This window comes from Alnus glutinosa, chromosome 12 (genome assembly GCF_958979055.1).
Source record: "Alnus glutinosa chromosome 12, dhAlnGlut1.1, whole genome shotgun sequence".
Lineage (NCBI taxonomy): Eukaryota > Viridiplantae > Streptophyta > Magnoliopsida > Fagales > Betulaceae > Alnus > Alnus glutinosa.
Window position 1 is genome coordinate 18096422 of NC_084897.1, and position 12804 is coordinate 18109225.

At 37.0% G+C, this 12804-nt stretch overlaps 1 protein-coding gene across 1 annotated transcript; it reads left to right on the forward strand.

Annotated features, from left to right (window-relative positions):
• Window positions 1-518: 518 nt before the first annotated feature.
• LOC133851660 (sec-independent protein translocase protein TATA, chloroplastic) lies at window positions 519-6733 on the forward strand. The gene is made up of 2 exons (XM_062288180.1): window positions 519-968; window positions 6337-6733. Exons 1-2 carry the CDS (start codon window positions 636-638, stop codon window positions 6469-6471), a joined length of 468 nt encoding a protein of 155 aa, XP_062144164.1. The 5' UTR covers window positions 519-635; the 3' UTR covers window positions 6472-6733.
• The last annotated feature ends 6071 nt before the right edge of the window (window positions 6734-12804 follow it).

Genomic DNA, 12804 nt, shown 5'->3' on the forward strand with positions numbered 1-12804 from the left:
TTTAAAGTTTTTTAATATATATGATATAACACTGATGTGACAAGTACATGTCATACCCGCAAATAAGAGGACAAACTTATGTGACATCTTGAACATGTGTCGACTTTTTAAAAGTGTTTAGTAACACTAATGTGGACTATCGTTAGTTTTTGAATAAAAGTATCATCTTCATCTTTCGTTAAAATTAAAGTATTATCTGCGATACAGAATGAACCACTTAAAGCAAAAAATAAAGGAGGGGAGATGATACATGCACTACAAGTATACTGCAAATGCACAACATCAAGGTATATTGGGGTGAGGCCTACACATGTGAGTTTCCTCTAATGTGTCTTGGTGTTGTGCACTTGTTATAATTTAAGCATTTTTCATTATTCCACTAATGGAATAATGAGTTTATTTCATTAGTGAAATAACGAGACATGTCAAAAAAAAAAAAAAAAAAAAAAAAAAAAAAAAAAAAAAGTTAGTGGATTCTTTTTATAGGGAAAACTCGCAATGTCGTAGAAGTTAGAACGGTCCAAACACAAGGTATCTTGGTCAACCATTCAAAGCCTCACCCACCACGGCATCCTTATCATCCACCTTCCCCGACCATCCAAAAGCTCTCCCAAACCCTCTTTAACCAAAAAGCCATGGAGATCTCATCTGTAACTCTCTCTTTCTCTTCCAATTCAAGAATACCCTTACCTTCTCTCCCTTTCTCTTCCTCCAACTCCTCCTTTCTCTCCAGCATTGCCACCACCGCTTCCTTGAAGAAAACCAAGCCCAAAAGTAACACTCTGGTTGTGACCAGAACCAGGACCAGAACTGAGCCAGCCAAGAAGGGTCTCACCTGCAACGCTTTGTTTGGTCTTGGCGTGCCCGAGGTTGCTGTTATTGCGGGGGTTGTAGCTCTGGTTTTTGGGCCCAAGAAGTTGCCTGAAGTGGGAAAGAGTATTGGCAAGACCCTCAAGAGCTTTCAACAGGTTTGTAAGTTCAGTTTCGTCTTTTCTTTCTCGTAATGCTGAAAAAAGCTTTGGGTTTACGGAAAATGGAAAGGAAATGAAGATTTTAGTTTGGCTGAGTCAAATTGTTGTGTTACGCTCAAGAATTTGGTAAATTTGTGATATTCATTTTACCACTTGACATAATTTATCGGGAAAAGCAAGGGAAAGCTAGAACGGGAATTTTTGGTGCCTTTTGTTCTTTTTGTCCTTTATTAGATTTGTAATTTGATATTTTCTTAGACTTCTGATCTGATCATTTTTCTTATCTGATTGGACCATGAATCCTATCCCAATTCCACTAGGGATAGGATTACTGATCAAACTGATTTCTCTGAAATAGTTGCTAAATGTCTATCTCCTCCTTGGATTGGGTTGAGTGGAATTTATTCCCAACAGTTACCCCAATTCCCTTATTCGAAGCTTGCTTGAATAATGAGAATTCTATGTCTAAGGAAACCCGAACTTTGTCTCATTCTGAAAACCTGCTAACCTACAAAACCTGACGGTTAAATCTTACCCCCCATTACTTTTTTGTTTTTCCTTAGGGTTTTCTCCCTGTCTTTTGGAATGGCTAACTCCTAAAAACTTGCAAAACCCAAGGGTTGAATCCGACCCCCTGGCTCTCTTTCTTTCTTTCTCTTAGCAAGGATTGATCCGAGATGCTTTCTTGTTGCTCTCGGCTATGACTGATCCGAGAGGTTTCTTCTTGCTCTCGGCTAGGACTGATCCGAGAGTTTTCTTCTTGCTCTCGGCTAGGACTATTCCGAGAGGTTTTCTTCTTGCTCTTGGCTATGACCGATCCAAAAGGTTTTCTTCTTGCTCTCGGCTAAGACTGATCCGAGAGGCTTCTTTCTTGCTCTCGGCTAGGACTGATCTGAGAAGTTTTCTTCTTGCTCTCAGCTAGAACTGATCTGAGAGGTTTTCTTCTTGCTCTCGACTAAGACTGATCTGAGAGGCTTCTTTCTTGCTCTTGGCTAGGACTGATCCGAGAGGCTTCTTTCTTGCTCTTGGCTAGGATTGATCCGAGAGGTTTTTTTCTTGCTCTCGGCTAGGACTGATCCGAGAGGCTTTGCTTCTTGCTCTCGGCTAGGACTGATCCGAGAGGCTTTTACCTGCAAAAGAAGCGACATCAACGGGACCGGGAACACTCTGATGCTTGAGTCAGCTCTATTCTTTTATTCTGAAAATACTTATTCCCAAAATCTCGAGAATTTTATGTCTTTTATTATAACTAATCTGAGTTAAAAATAAAAGTCTAGTTCTTTGCAAACATAAATGCTAAAAATAAAAGTCTAGCCTGAAATTCTCGAGAGTCCTTTCTACATGATCACGGGCAGATTCTGTTGTTGCCTCGGCTCTCTACGCCGTGGGCTTTTGCTTCCTCGGTCTTCTCTTCTTTCTATGTCATCTCGAGGATCATTCTCCTGATGCCTCTCGTCTAGCTGAGGACGGTCTCGGAGATAGTGATCCCGTGGCTACTGATCTCAGGGCTAATAGTCTCGATGATTCCAAGGCCCGTTATTTCCTGGCTGATTTCGTTGCTCTCCCAAGAACCGAACTAGTTTGTCATTCATTATGAATTCTTCTATTAACAACCTTAGGGTTACGCACCCCTCGGCGTAATGACCTGCTTGTTTATGAAAATCACAATACTTGCCTGCATTCCTGTAAGGAGGATTATCTGGTATCTTTTGTGGTTCCCAAAACACCGGATCTCTTTTGATTTCCATCAGGACTTTTGATATCTCGGCATTGAGAGGTGTAAAGTTGTAATCTTTGAACTTCTTTACCTGCCTTTGCTCTTCCCTATCAGCTTTTCTGAATTATTTCCTTTTCTTTTCTAGAGCTGTCTTTCGGGGTAGTCTAGAACTGGCCATGGACTTCAGCGTCTCTTCCTAATTGATGAATTCTTCTACCTTATCCATCAGGCCCTGCAAGGTACTCGGTTGCTTCCGGACCAACTTCTTCATCAAAGGCTCCTCAGGTGAAATTCCCTGATAAATGGCAGCAAAGATCATATCTTTAGTCGGATCTTCGACTATAGCCTTCTCTCGGTTGAACCGGGCCATAAACTCCTTAAGACTCTCGTTGCTTTGCTGGTGCAACGATAGCAAATATCCTGAAGGCTTCTTCTTTGTCCGGAAAGCTAGAAATTCCGTTAGGAATATTTTGGACAACTCCTTGAACTGATCAACAGAATTCGGGGGCAGCTTCCTGAACCAGTCCCGGGCATTCCCCGAAAGAGTAAGGGGGAAGGCCCGACACGCTACTTCATCGGGTGTCCCATGAAGGTCTAGATGAGCTCGAAAATTCTCTAGGTGATTTATAGGATCTCCGTCTCCAGCATAACTTAGAATTTGGGGTACCTTAAACTTTTCGGGTAGTCGATAGTCTACTACTCGTTTGGTGAAGGGTGAGTCAGTACCCCTTAGGAGCTTACCCACAACTATGGATATGCTTTTGTCTTTCATTTCCATCTCCATGTATGTGCGCCTACTATCCAAGTCGGCAATAACTCTGCTAAGATATCCTTGGCGGTCATCCTCCCTCCGAGGATTAGTGTTGATGTTGCGATCTTCTTCCTCATGCTCATCTCTGTTCATCTCGGGATTGGGTTGTCCCGGCTTCCTGCGCAACAATTCTGCATTTAAGGCTTCAATCTGAGCTTCTAACGCTGCTATGCGATCCTGGTCTCCACTGGGCGGTGGAGGCTGTGGATTATTCTGAATAACCGATTCTAGTGGGGCTCTAGGCTGTCGGTTGGTCTGGCTTCCGGAACGTGTGTTCATCAGCATGCTGGATCTTCTTTTTCTTTTATGAGGAACGAATGATCGTTTTCCACAAACAGCGCCAAGCTGTTGGTACAGTTTCCGGTATGGTGTGAATCTGCACGTTTTTCTGATGTTCTTCACGCTTCTTAATGATTCTACAAAACAACAAAAACTAAGGGACCCTCCCGGGGGTCCTCTCCGATGCCTAAATTAGCTTCTGTAAGAAAATAATGCTCTATGCATAAAAATTGAGTCTTAGTTTATACCTGGGGTATGAGCTTATTTATAGGCAAAGAGGTGGAGTCAAACCTGAATTAGGATTCATTCTCCTTGTTGATCTAGAACTGGTGTCTGAGTTCTAATTGGACTCTGATCCTTTATTAGACTTCTAATTTGATATCTTTTTAGACTTCTAATGTGATCATTCTTCTTATCTGATTGGACCATGAGTCGTATCTCAATTCCACCAGGAATAGGACTACTGATCAAATTGATTTCTCTAAAGTAGTTGCTAAATGTCTATCTCCTCTTTGGATCGGGTTGAGTGGAATTTATCCCCAACAATAACATTGACGGTAGGGTTTGAAATCATTTGTGTGATTATATTTTTATTTTGGTGCATGAACTCTATGAATTGCGGTGCTATTCTGTTGTGATTTGGAGTAGTTTCATTCTAGGCTTGAAGATTAGATGCTAATGCAAAGACCAACCGTGAGAAAATGCTGTCAAACCATCCAGCTGTTTGTATCTCAGTAATGTGAGCTTATTCGTTAGTAGAAACTGTTTTGATTTAGTTTTAGTTTATAAATGGTAATAATAAGGTTTCTACGAAGAACAGCTGCCCACAACAGAAGATCCACCTGGCTAGGCACCGTCCCTTTCCTGACTCTCAGTAGGATGAGGAGGCTAACATGGCTTTTAGAGGACTTCAAACCTAAGGAAGGACTGGAGTTAGATGATTCCTGTACTATCTGATGCCTGCTGAATCTTTGAAAACGAGTTAGCATAGCTATTACCCACTTTGCATTAGCAGTCTGTATCTTGATTCAGCTGTGCCCTATGTTGTATGGACTCAACTAGTCAAGTGAGTGTTTGTAACACCCTGCAGGATATTCACATTATTTTGTAATATCCACGTGGCGCTACTATTACTTATTAAATATTGCAACGGAAATTGCTATATATATATAGAAGTTGAGGATATTGTGTCTGTTTAAACCTTCAACTTAGAAATATTGCGTCTGTTTAACTTAGAAATTTACTTTACTATTCTATTAGTTTATTCCTAATTTCCATTTTATTTTAACATTTTTGTTACGCTGGGTGTTACAGTGTTTCTGATGCTAGTTTGCATAAGGTGCCAGATTCTTATGTTCTCCAAGGATTTTCCATCATTGGAGTGTCTGGTAGCCATACCCTTACCAATGTCATGTTATGTTGACATGGGTATGGCAAGTTGAAGTGAAGGGTCTAAGTAAACATAGGCTGTGATTTTAGCAAGAAAGAACCTCTTCAAGGCCAACTGCATCCCACAGTTTATGAGCTATTGCACCAACGGAAAAGTTCAATTCAGTTTTTTGGTCTTCAACTTTACAAACTAATGTTCATCCTGCCTAGTACATCTAGACGCTAGATCTTTTTGTCCAACCGCCTGAATCATGGTGTTCCAACCTGCTATAATATAAATCATTCATAGTCTGTCCCCATTTAAAGGCCTATATTTGCTACTATACTATTTCCTCTTAGATCCACATTAGCTAACCATATAGAATCATTGAAACTACCTCCAAGGTAAGGATCAAATTACAGTCATAAGAGAGGGGCCTACCACCCAAATCCCTTTTGCCAGTTTATACATTTGTATTTAGTAAGCAAGAGCTGTTGAAGGTAGGCATAAAAATAACATACTTTCCATACTTGCTATTTGCAAGTTTCTTCCTCTTCGAACATATAGGTAATTTTGCATCAAACTTCAGTGGTAATTATTATTAAAAAGGAAAAAGTATCACTAAGATTTCTCTGACGTATAGTTATATGTGTGTGTGTGGGGATGACTGGGGCAACAGCATGCTAGCAGAACTTGCATTTTCTACCATTCTAAAGAATTTTATTTCGGGTTAGAATCATATCTGCATTTATCTCTTCCCTATGTAGTGGTGGGTTGCTGAAAAGCCTTTATGTCGGTTCATCCTCTTTGTACTTTGGGGGTTCTTTTTCTATGCCCCCACCCCCCCTTGCGGTGTGAGGGAGAGGGGGGGGTGCTGTTATATGTTGTTAAAGAAGGGTAGAATAGGATGGGAGTTCCACAAGCAAACATGAAACTTAAGGAATCATCTTGCAAGTTGAAGCTTTTTCCCATCAAATCCCAAGTTTTGATTTAAATAGATGAAGTTGCTAACAGATTGTTGGCTGATGGATTATGTGGCACAACAGTGATTTCTTTGTGAAAGCCATTTTGCTACTTATTATATGCGCAAAAGATTAGTGGAATCTGTAAATGATTTGAACATCCATGGCTTTTTTGAATATTTCCTTGTTACTTATGCATGCATTTGATTTGTCCGTCAATCTTTCAGGCAGCAAAGGAGTTTGAGTTGGAGCTTAAAAAAGAACCCGATTCCATATCGGATGCCCCAGTGGAGAAACCTACAGCCTTCAGTGAAGAGGAGAAACAAGTTGTCGAAGTTTCAAGCTCAAAGGAGAATGTATGATATTGTAGACATGCCACAATTAGTACATTGTGTCATTGTTCAGCAGTTGCAATGACAGGTTTTAATAACTTTTTCATATATAATGTAGATTAGTTATGTAAGAAATTGCCTTCTTCGTGATTCAGATCATGATTGGCTAAGAGTCAAAACAAGGTTATCAAGAACCATACGTTTGGTGAAATTGACCAATTTTTCCATCTTCTTTGTTTTGTTAAGTAATTTGAAGTATAGTGGTGTAAAGCTGCAATGTTTTGAGAAGCAACACTTGAGCTGTTTCTCAAATCTAGAAAGCCTGGGCAGCTTTACAAAATGGGTAAAAAAGTTGAAGCACCGTTTGGTTGCCCTACCAAACAAGGCCTTATCTGATTGTAGGGGCTAAATGTGATGTACTTGTGTACTTGATTGGTTATTTTGCTTTGTGAAATGGGATTATTTGTGCCAATATTTAACAAAACGTTTTACACAGTCATTTTTTTCACTACTTTTCAAATAATACATATTGAGAGTGTTTTAAACAGATCATAAGGGGGGATGTATTGCTTCCATATCACTCACAATTCCTCTTGTATATATCCATTATATGTCAAAAGAATTATACAACAAGGAAACAAAAAGTCTTCTGATTCCCAAAGGGCAAAAATTAAGGAAAAAAAAAAGGGTTTATGTTGTTGATATATCTTTAAACAAAAGTTTAGGCTGTATTTGGCTTGAGCCAACCTAATGAATGTTCTTGGTATAAATTTACATAAACTGAATAATATGTTGTTCATGTGGGAAAGACCCGTCTTGACCCCTTCCTCCTCCCCTGTTTGTATCGGAGAAAAAATAAATAAATAAAAAGAAAAAAAGGAATAATATGCTGTTAATGGCCACTCTCAGAATAGGCTAAAGGAAAAAACCAAAAGAAGAAAGTGACATAATTTAGTGTAGATGACATTATTTTATTTTACCATATATATATATTTCTTCCCCCACCATTTCATCAAATAATTATTACATAAGTGACGTCCATTATGTGAGAGGGATAGATGTGAAAATATTAAAAAACAGAGTAGAAATATTATTTTTGTTTAAATTTTGAGGTGTTTTCTCTAAGATAATGAACGCTTTAAAACATTTGCTTTAAGCCTAATTAGTAATAAGAATTTGGAATAATTGCATTATTGGTCCCTGTTGTTGGCCTAAATTACAAATCACTCCCTATGATTTAAAAAGTTTATGGAAGGTCCTTGTAGTAAACTATAATTATAAATTAGTCACTGAACACATTTTTCATCCCCCCAAATTAACAGATTTCGTTAGTTAACCATATTACACTTAATAGAAAGCCAACACATGTCTATTACAATAAAAAAAAATTATATATATATAAAATACAATAAAAATATAAATAAATAGAAGAAGAAGAAAATATGCTCTTGGGGGTGGCCAACCCAAAGTGTAGGGATGAAAATAACTGTCCGCTAACCGCTAACCGTCCATAACCGTTAAAACCGCTTAAAAACCGGTAACCGGTAACCGCCCTATAAAGGCGGTTAGCGGTTATAACCGCTAACCGCCTTTATATATATATATATATTTTATTTTTTATATATATATATTTTTATTATTTTTTATAACCAAAACGGCGCCGTTTTGGACGTTTACATTTAATCTACACAGAACAAAAAAAAACCCTAACATCTCATTTCTTCTCATCTGCATTCTCTCTCTCGTCTCCCTCTCCTGCATGCCACCACCTCTCGATCCTCTCAAATCTCTCATCTCCGTCCTCTACCTCTCGTTGCCCCCTCTCTCTCTCTCTCTCTCTCTCTCTCTCTCTCTCTCTCTCTCTCTCTCTCTCTCTCTCTCTCTCTCTCCCCTCCATGCCTACGGTAGAGATTGATCATTGCTTCCATAGCGTCAGTCCACCTAGAGAAGAACACGATTCTGGTGACGGGACCCGATGCTTCTGTGTCTCATACGGTTGCAACGGAGCTGTACGACGAATTTCTGGCCTTGGGGACGCCCGGCGGGGCAGGGAGGCCGGTCGAGTTCATTGTTTGCTGGAAAATTGGGACTGCGCTTGTGGTACGAGTCCATGTATTGCGTTTGATTTCTGTGTAGTATTTGATTTGTGTGTGTATTCTAGACCATGGCTGATTGGCTGGTGACCCCTATTTTTTTTTTTTTTTTTTTTTTTTGGTTTTGTTTTTTTTTTTGTTTTCTTTTATTTTTTTTTTTTTTTTTTTTTTTTTTTTTTTTTTTTTTCTAATTTCAGAAATTAAAGCCATGGCCGGCAACCCCTGTTTTGTAGTTGATTTTTGTGTATTTCATTTGCCAAACGGTTACCGGTTGCCTGTTTATAACCGCCAACCGCCTAGGCGGTTGGTTATTTTTGGTAACCGCCCATGCGGTTAGCGGTTTTGCCCAATAACCGCTAACCGTAACCACATTTTCACCCTTACCAAAGTGGTGGCTGGCCCAACCGGTAGTCACCCCTTCAGTATTATTTTTCTTCTTCTTCTTTAAAAAAGACAAATATTTTTGTTTTATTTATTTATATTTTTATTACATTTTATATTTTTTTTTTTTTATTGTAATGACATGTATTGACTTTCTATTGAGTATGACGTAGTTGACTAACAGAATCTGTTAATTTTGCGGATGGAAAACGTGTTGAGGAATTGATTTGTAATTATAGTTTACTATAAGGACTCTCCATAAACTTTTTAAACCACAAGAAAGAATTTATAATTTAGGCCAACTCCAAGGTCCCATTGTGCAATGATCCCTAAATATTTATTAGTGGATGTAAAGTTCAATAATAAGTTCATAACCACAAGATTCGGATGGCCTATTGGGTTGAGCATTCTAGTGGAGTGAACTGGGACGGGTTCTATTGGGAATTATGGGCCCTCTTGCGCACCATTCCTTTTTTTTTTTTTCTTTTTTTTTTTGAAATAACCTATTTTTCTAATTTTGGTATAAGGGAGTTGGAAGAGGATAAAAAAAATAATAATAATAATAATTACTATACAAGTGTTATGTAATTAAAATGACGTGACAATAAAAAATTAGTCTTTAATTTTTTTATTTTTTTTTTTATAATTATTAATTTAAAAGTTAATTTTTACTGTCATTTTATTAAGTTTTAGTTATATGACAATTGTATTTTATTAAATGTTATTATAAAAAAAGAAAAAAAAATAAAATCAATCTTTTATTTTATTTTATTTTTCTTTTTTTATTTGTTTTTTTAACATGTTATATTGCTTGAATTGATAGAACACCATGCACGCGCTTTAAGAGTGTCTTTTCTTAATACTCTGGTGGGCCCATCCCAAAATCTAGTGGAGGAGTCATTAAGACCATCAATATTTTTGAACTTTAATCATTTTATAAAATTGTCATTTATGAGTTTGTGACATCATGTGTATGCTTAATTTATTATAAAAAATAATAATAAAAAAAATTTATGATGGCCATTTGTTTATTATTCAGTAGTTTTCAATTCTTGTCGAAGTCACAATAATTATATGTCAGGGTTGCTAGTAATTTTGGGTAAGTAATGTGAAAGACTTTATATGAAACCTACTTGTCTGAATGAGTAACATGACAACTCAAAATTTATTTGTTGGGCAGGTGGATATGGGTTCCATACGAAGTCATTCATGTTACCTACCCAAAGTACTAGCAATTTAGGCAGGTAATTGACATTGATCCTTATCAATAAGTGTAACGTCCCAAAATTAATTAACTATGGTAATTAATTCGAAGTGTTACTAATAGCGCTCCCAATATAATTAATTGGAAGTGCCACCTATAACGATGAATATCATAATAAAATGCAGCAAAAAGTGAAATATTAATATGAGCTGAAAGATTGAATACCTCGGTATCGTTTTCTATCATCAATACATACTAGAACCTCAAAGTACAAAACAATTATAAACATACAATAACATCTCAATTAAGTACAACTATACATAAATCTGCTTCTACAAGCCTTTGCTTAGTGTCTCAAGCCTTACAAACAGTCATAATCCGTTCTCTTTGGGCAACATTGCTAAGCTGTAAACCAAAAATGTTTTACAAGTAGAAAAATAACAGCGTAAGTCCATTACTAAGTATATTGCCAATGAAACCTAACTCATACAATGAGCCTCGTTTAATTGGAAATAAATATAAATAATAGGTATTTTAAAAATAGTATGAAATTTGAATAAATTATCCTGGTGATCGTTGTCTTTGTTATTATGCAATTACAGAAAAATAGTACATTTAATAAGCAATTAAGGTATAATCTCGGGGGCAACACATTGCAATTTAAGACAGATAATCATGCTGATGAAGTGTGCAATACATGTGCATAAATTATTTCACAGCCCATAACTCTTAAGGTGAGATTTGCGCGTCCTCAAAAGGACCTTTGATATTACACTGGTGCTTTGGTGAGGTACAATGGCTAACCACCTCTAGTGGTTTGATCGGATCTGACCTTGAGTGATCAACACCATTAGTGATGCCGTAGGGTGTGACCATCATTTGTGGATGGTTGTACTTGTCACTCTGGCAAATGGATCAAAGGCAACCTTGAATCTACAAGTCTGAGCCATAGGGTTAAGTCCATATATTAATGTGTACGTACCCAAGATTCTACATCTCTTTTTCCCTTGGTAGCATGACACACAATAATTTATAAATAACCAATTAAGAAACGTATATAGTTTAGTTTATGGTAAACAATAATTATTAATGCAGTAGTAAACCATTTGTTGTAAAGCGTTAGACTCACGATATAATGTATCAAATGCGTATCAAAATACACAGTTTATAGATAAAATATTCATGCTTAATGACAAAACATCTTTAATGTTTCATTTGGCGATTACTTACCTTGAACGCTCAAATCCAACCTCGGATACACCAAAAAGGTCAAACATCTCTTTTTTGCAAACCATACTTTAGTATTAGTCAAGATACTAAGCAAAACCCTAATCTTGCCGTTTCTGTCCAAAATGATTGATAGTTTCTTGGGGATCGTTATACCCCAGAATGTGTTTTTTCTTAATTCATCATACCAAACACATGATCTATCACTTACCCATGATCCCAAGAGATCACAACACTCCTAAAGAGTACCATACACCATACATAAAACGTTTAAAAACAATCGAAATTGCAAATACAATTTAAAGAGTCCAAAGGTCTTAACTTTCTTCCCATAGTCACATTTCTCTTTTTAAACAACTAAGGAAATGCTCTAAGGTGTTGAAAGGTAGGTGTTTTAACACTACTTTAGATTTAAAATGACAACTAGTCATTAAAGTTCACATCTTTCGTGCAAGGGTCAAGCTTACCTACTTAAAAGACTTGGCTCTTACCCAACATTAAGAGAAGACAACAAGTATGTAAACTTTTATGAAAATCAAAGCTTTAATCCTAAACCTTTAACGGTAGGTGCTTGTGCAAGTGGCCAAATTCCATTGCATGTAGACTGTTATCGTTTGATCGTTAAAAGCAATGATAGATTGTTATGTATAGATCTATACCGTTTGATTGTTTTAAAGCAATAATCGTCAATTGTTGTGTAGAAAGTTTTACCATTTGATTGTTTTAAAGTAATAACCGATCGTTAAGGCGAAAATCCTAAAGGCTAGTGTTTTGAAAACCTATTTTTTACCACGTATCTAAACCGGGCATTTAAACATCTTAAAACTTGTTTGGGAGTTTTTACAAAACCCTAGGTTATCAACTATTCGTGTATGAAAATAGGGTATAAAAATACGTGCCATATATATATTCGCATAGTTTAAGTAGCATGCACACATGCAGTTTAAAGACCATATTATTTATCACGAGCTTGAACCGGTAACAGATTTACCATGTGTTTGAGTGGGGTGTTACAATAGAATTGTGTCATCTTCTTGTTGGTGCTCATTCTATCTTAATTACACACAAATATAAATAAGAAATTTTCTAAATATTGCACATCATGTAATAATTTATTCACTTAAGTTTGTATAGTGATTGCATGCCGAGCGCTAGAAGAGAAGGCTAAAAGGATGGCAGAAGAAGGTTAGAGAGGTTTACCAAAGGCCCGATAAAATCACCTTTGATGCCCTAAATCGATAGAGTCTAAGTAAGTGAAATGGGATGCGTACATGATGAAAGTTCCGGCTTGCTGTTCCCGCCTTTCCTTAATAGGGATTTGGGAACTCCCGCTCAAATTTTGTTGATGGCGTGGATTATATCTAATATCAACAAAAATAAAATCATTACCAATACACCGATAAATATATAACAATAATGAAATAAAATTGACCAAATCTCCGATTTCAAGTTTGCAAA

Bases quoted from the DNA above. Each gene is read 5' to 3' on its own strand.
- LOC133851660 (XM_062288180.1), top strand. From the start codon at position 636: ATGGAGATCTCATCTGTAACTCTCTCTTTCTCTTCCAATTCAAGAATA. The intron at 969-6,336 runs GTTTGTAAGTTC...TCAATCTTTCAG, and splicing joins CCCTCAAGAGCTTTCAACAG to GCAGCAAAGGAGTTTGAGTT.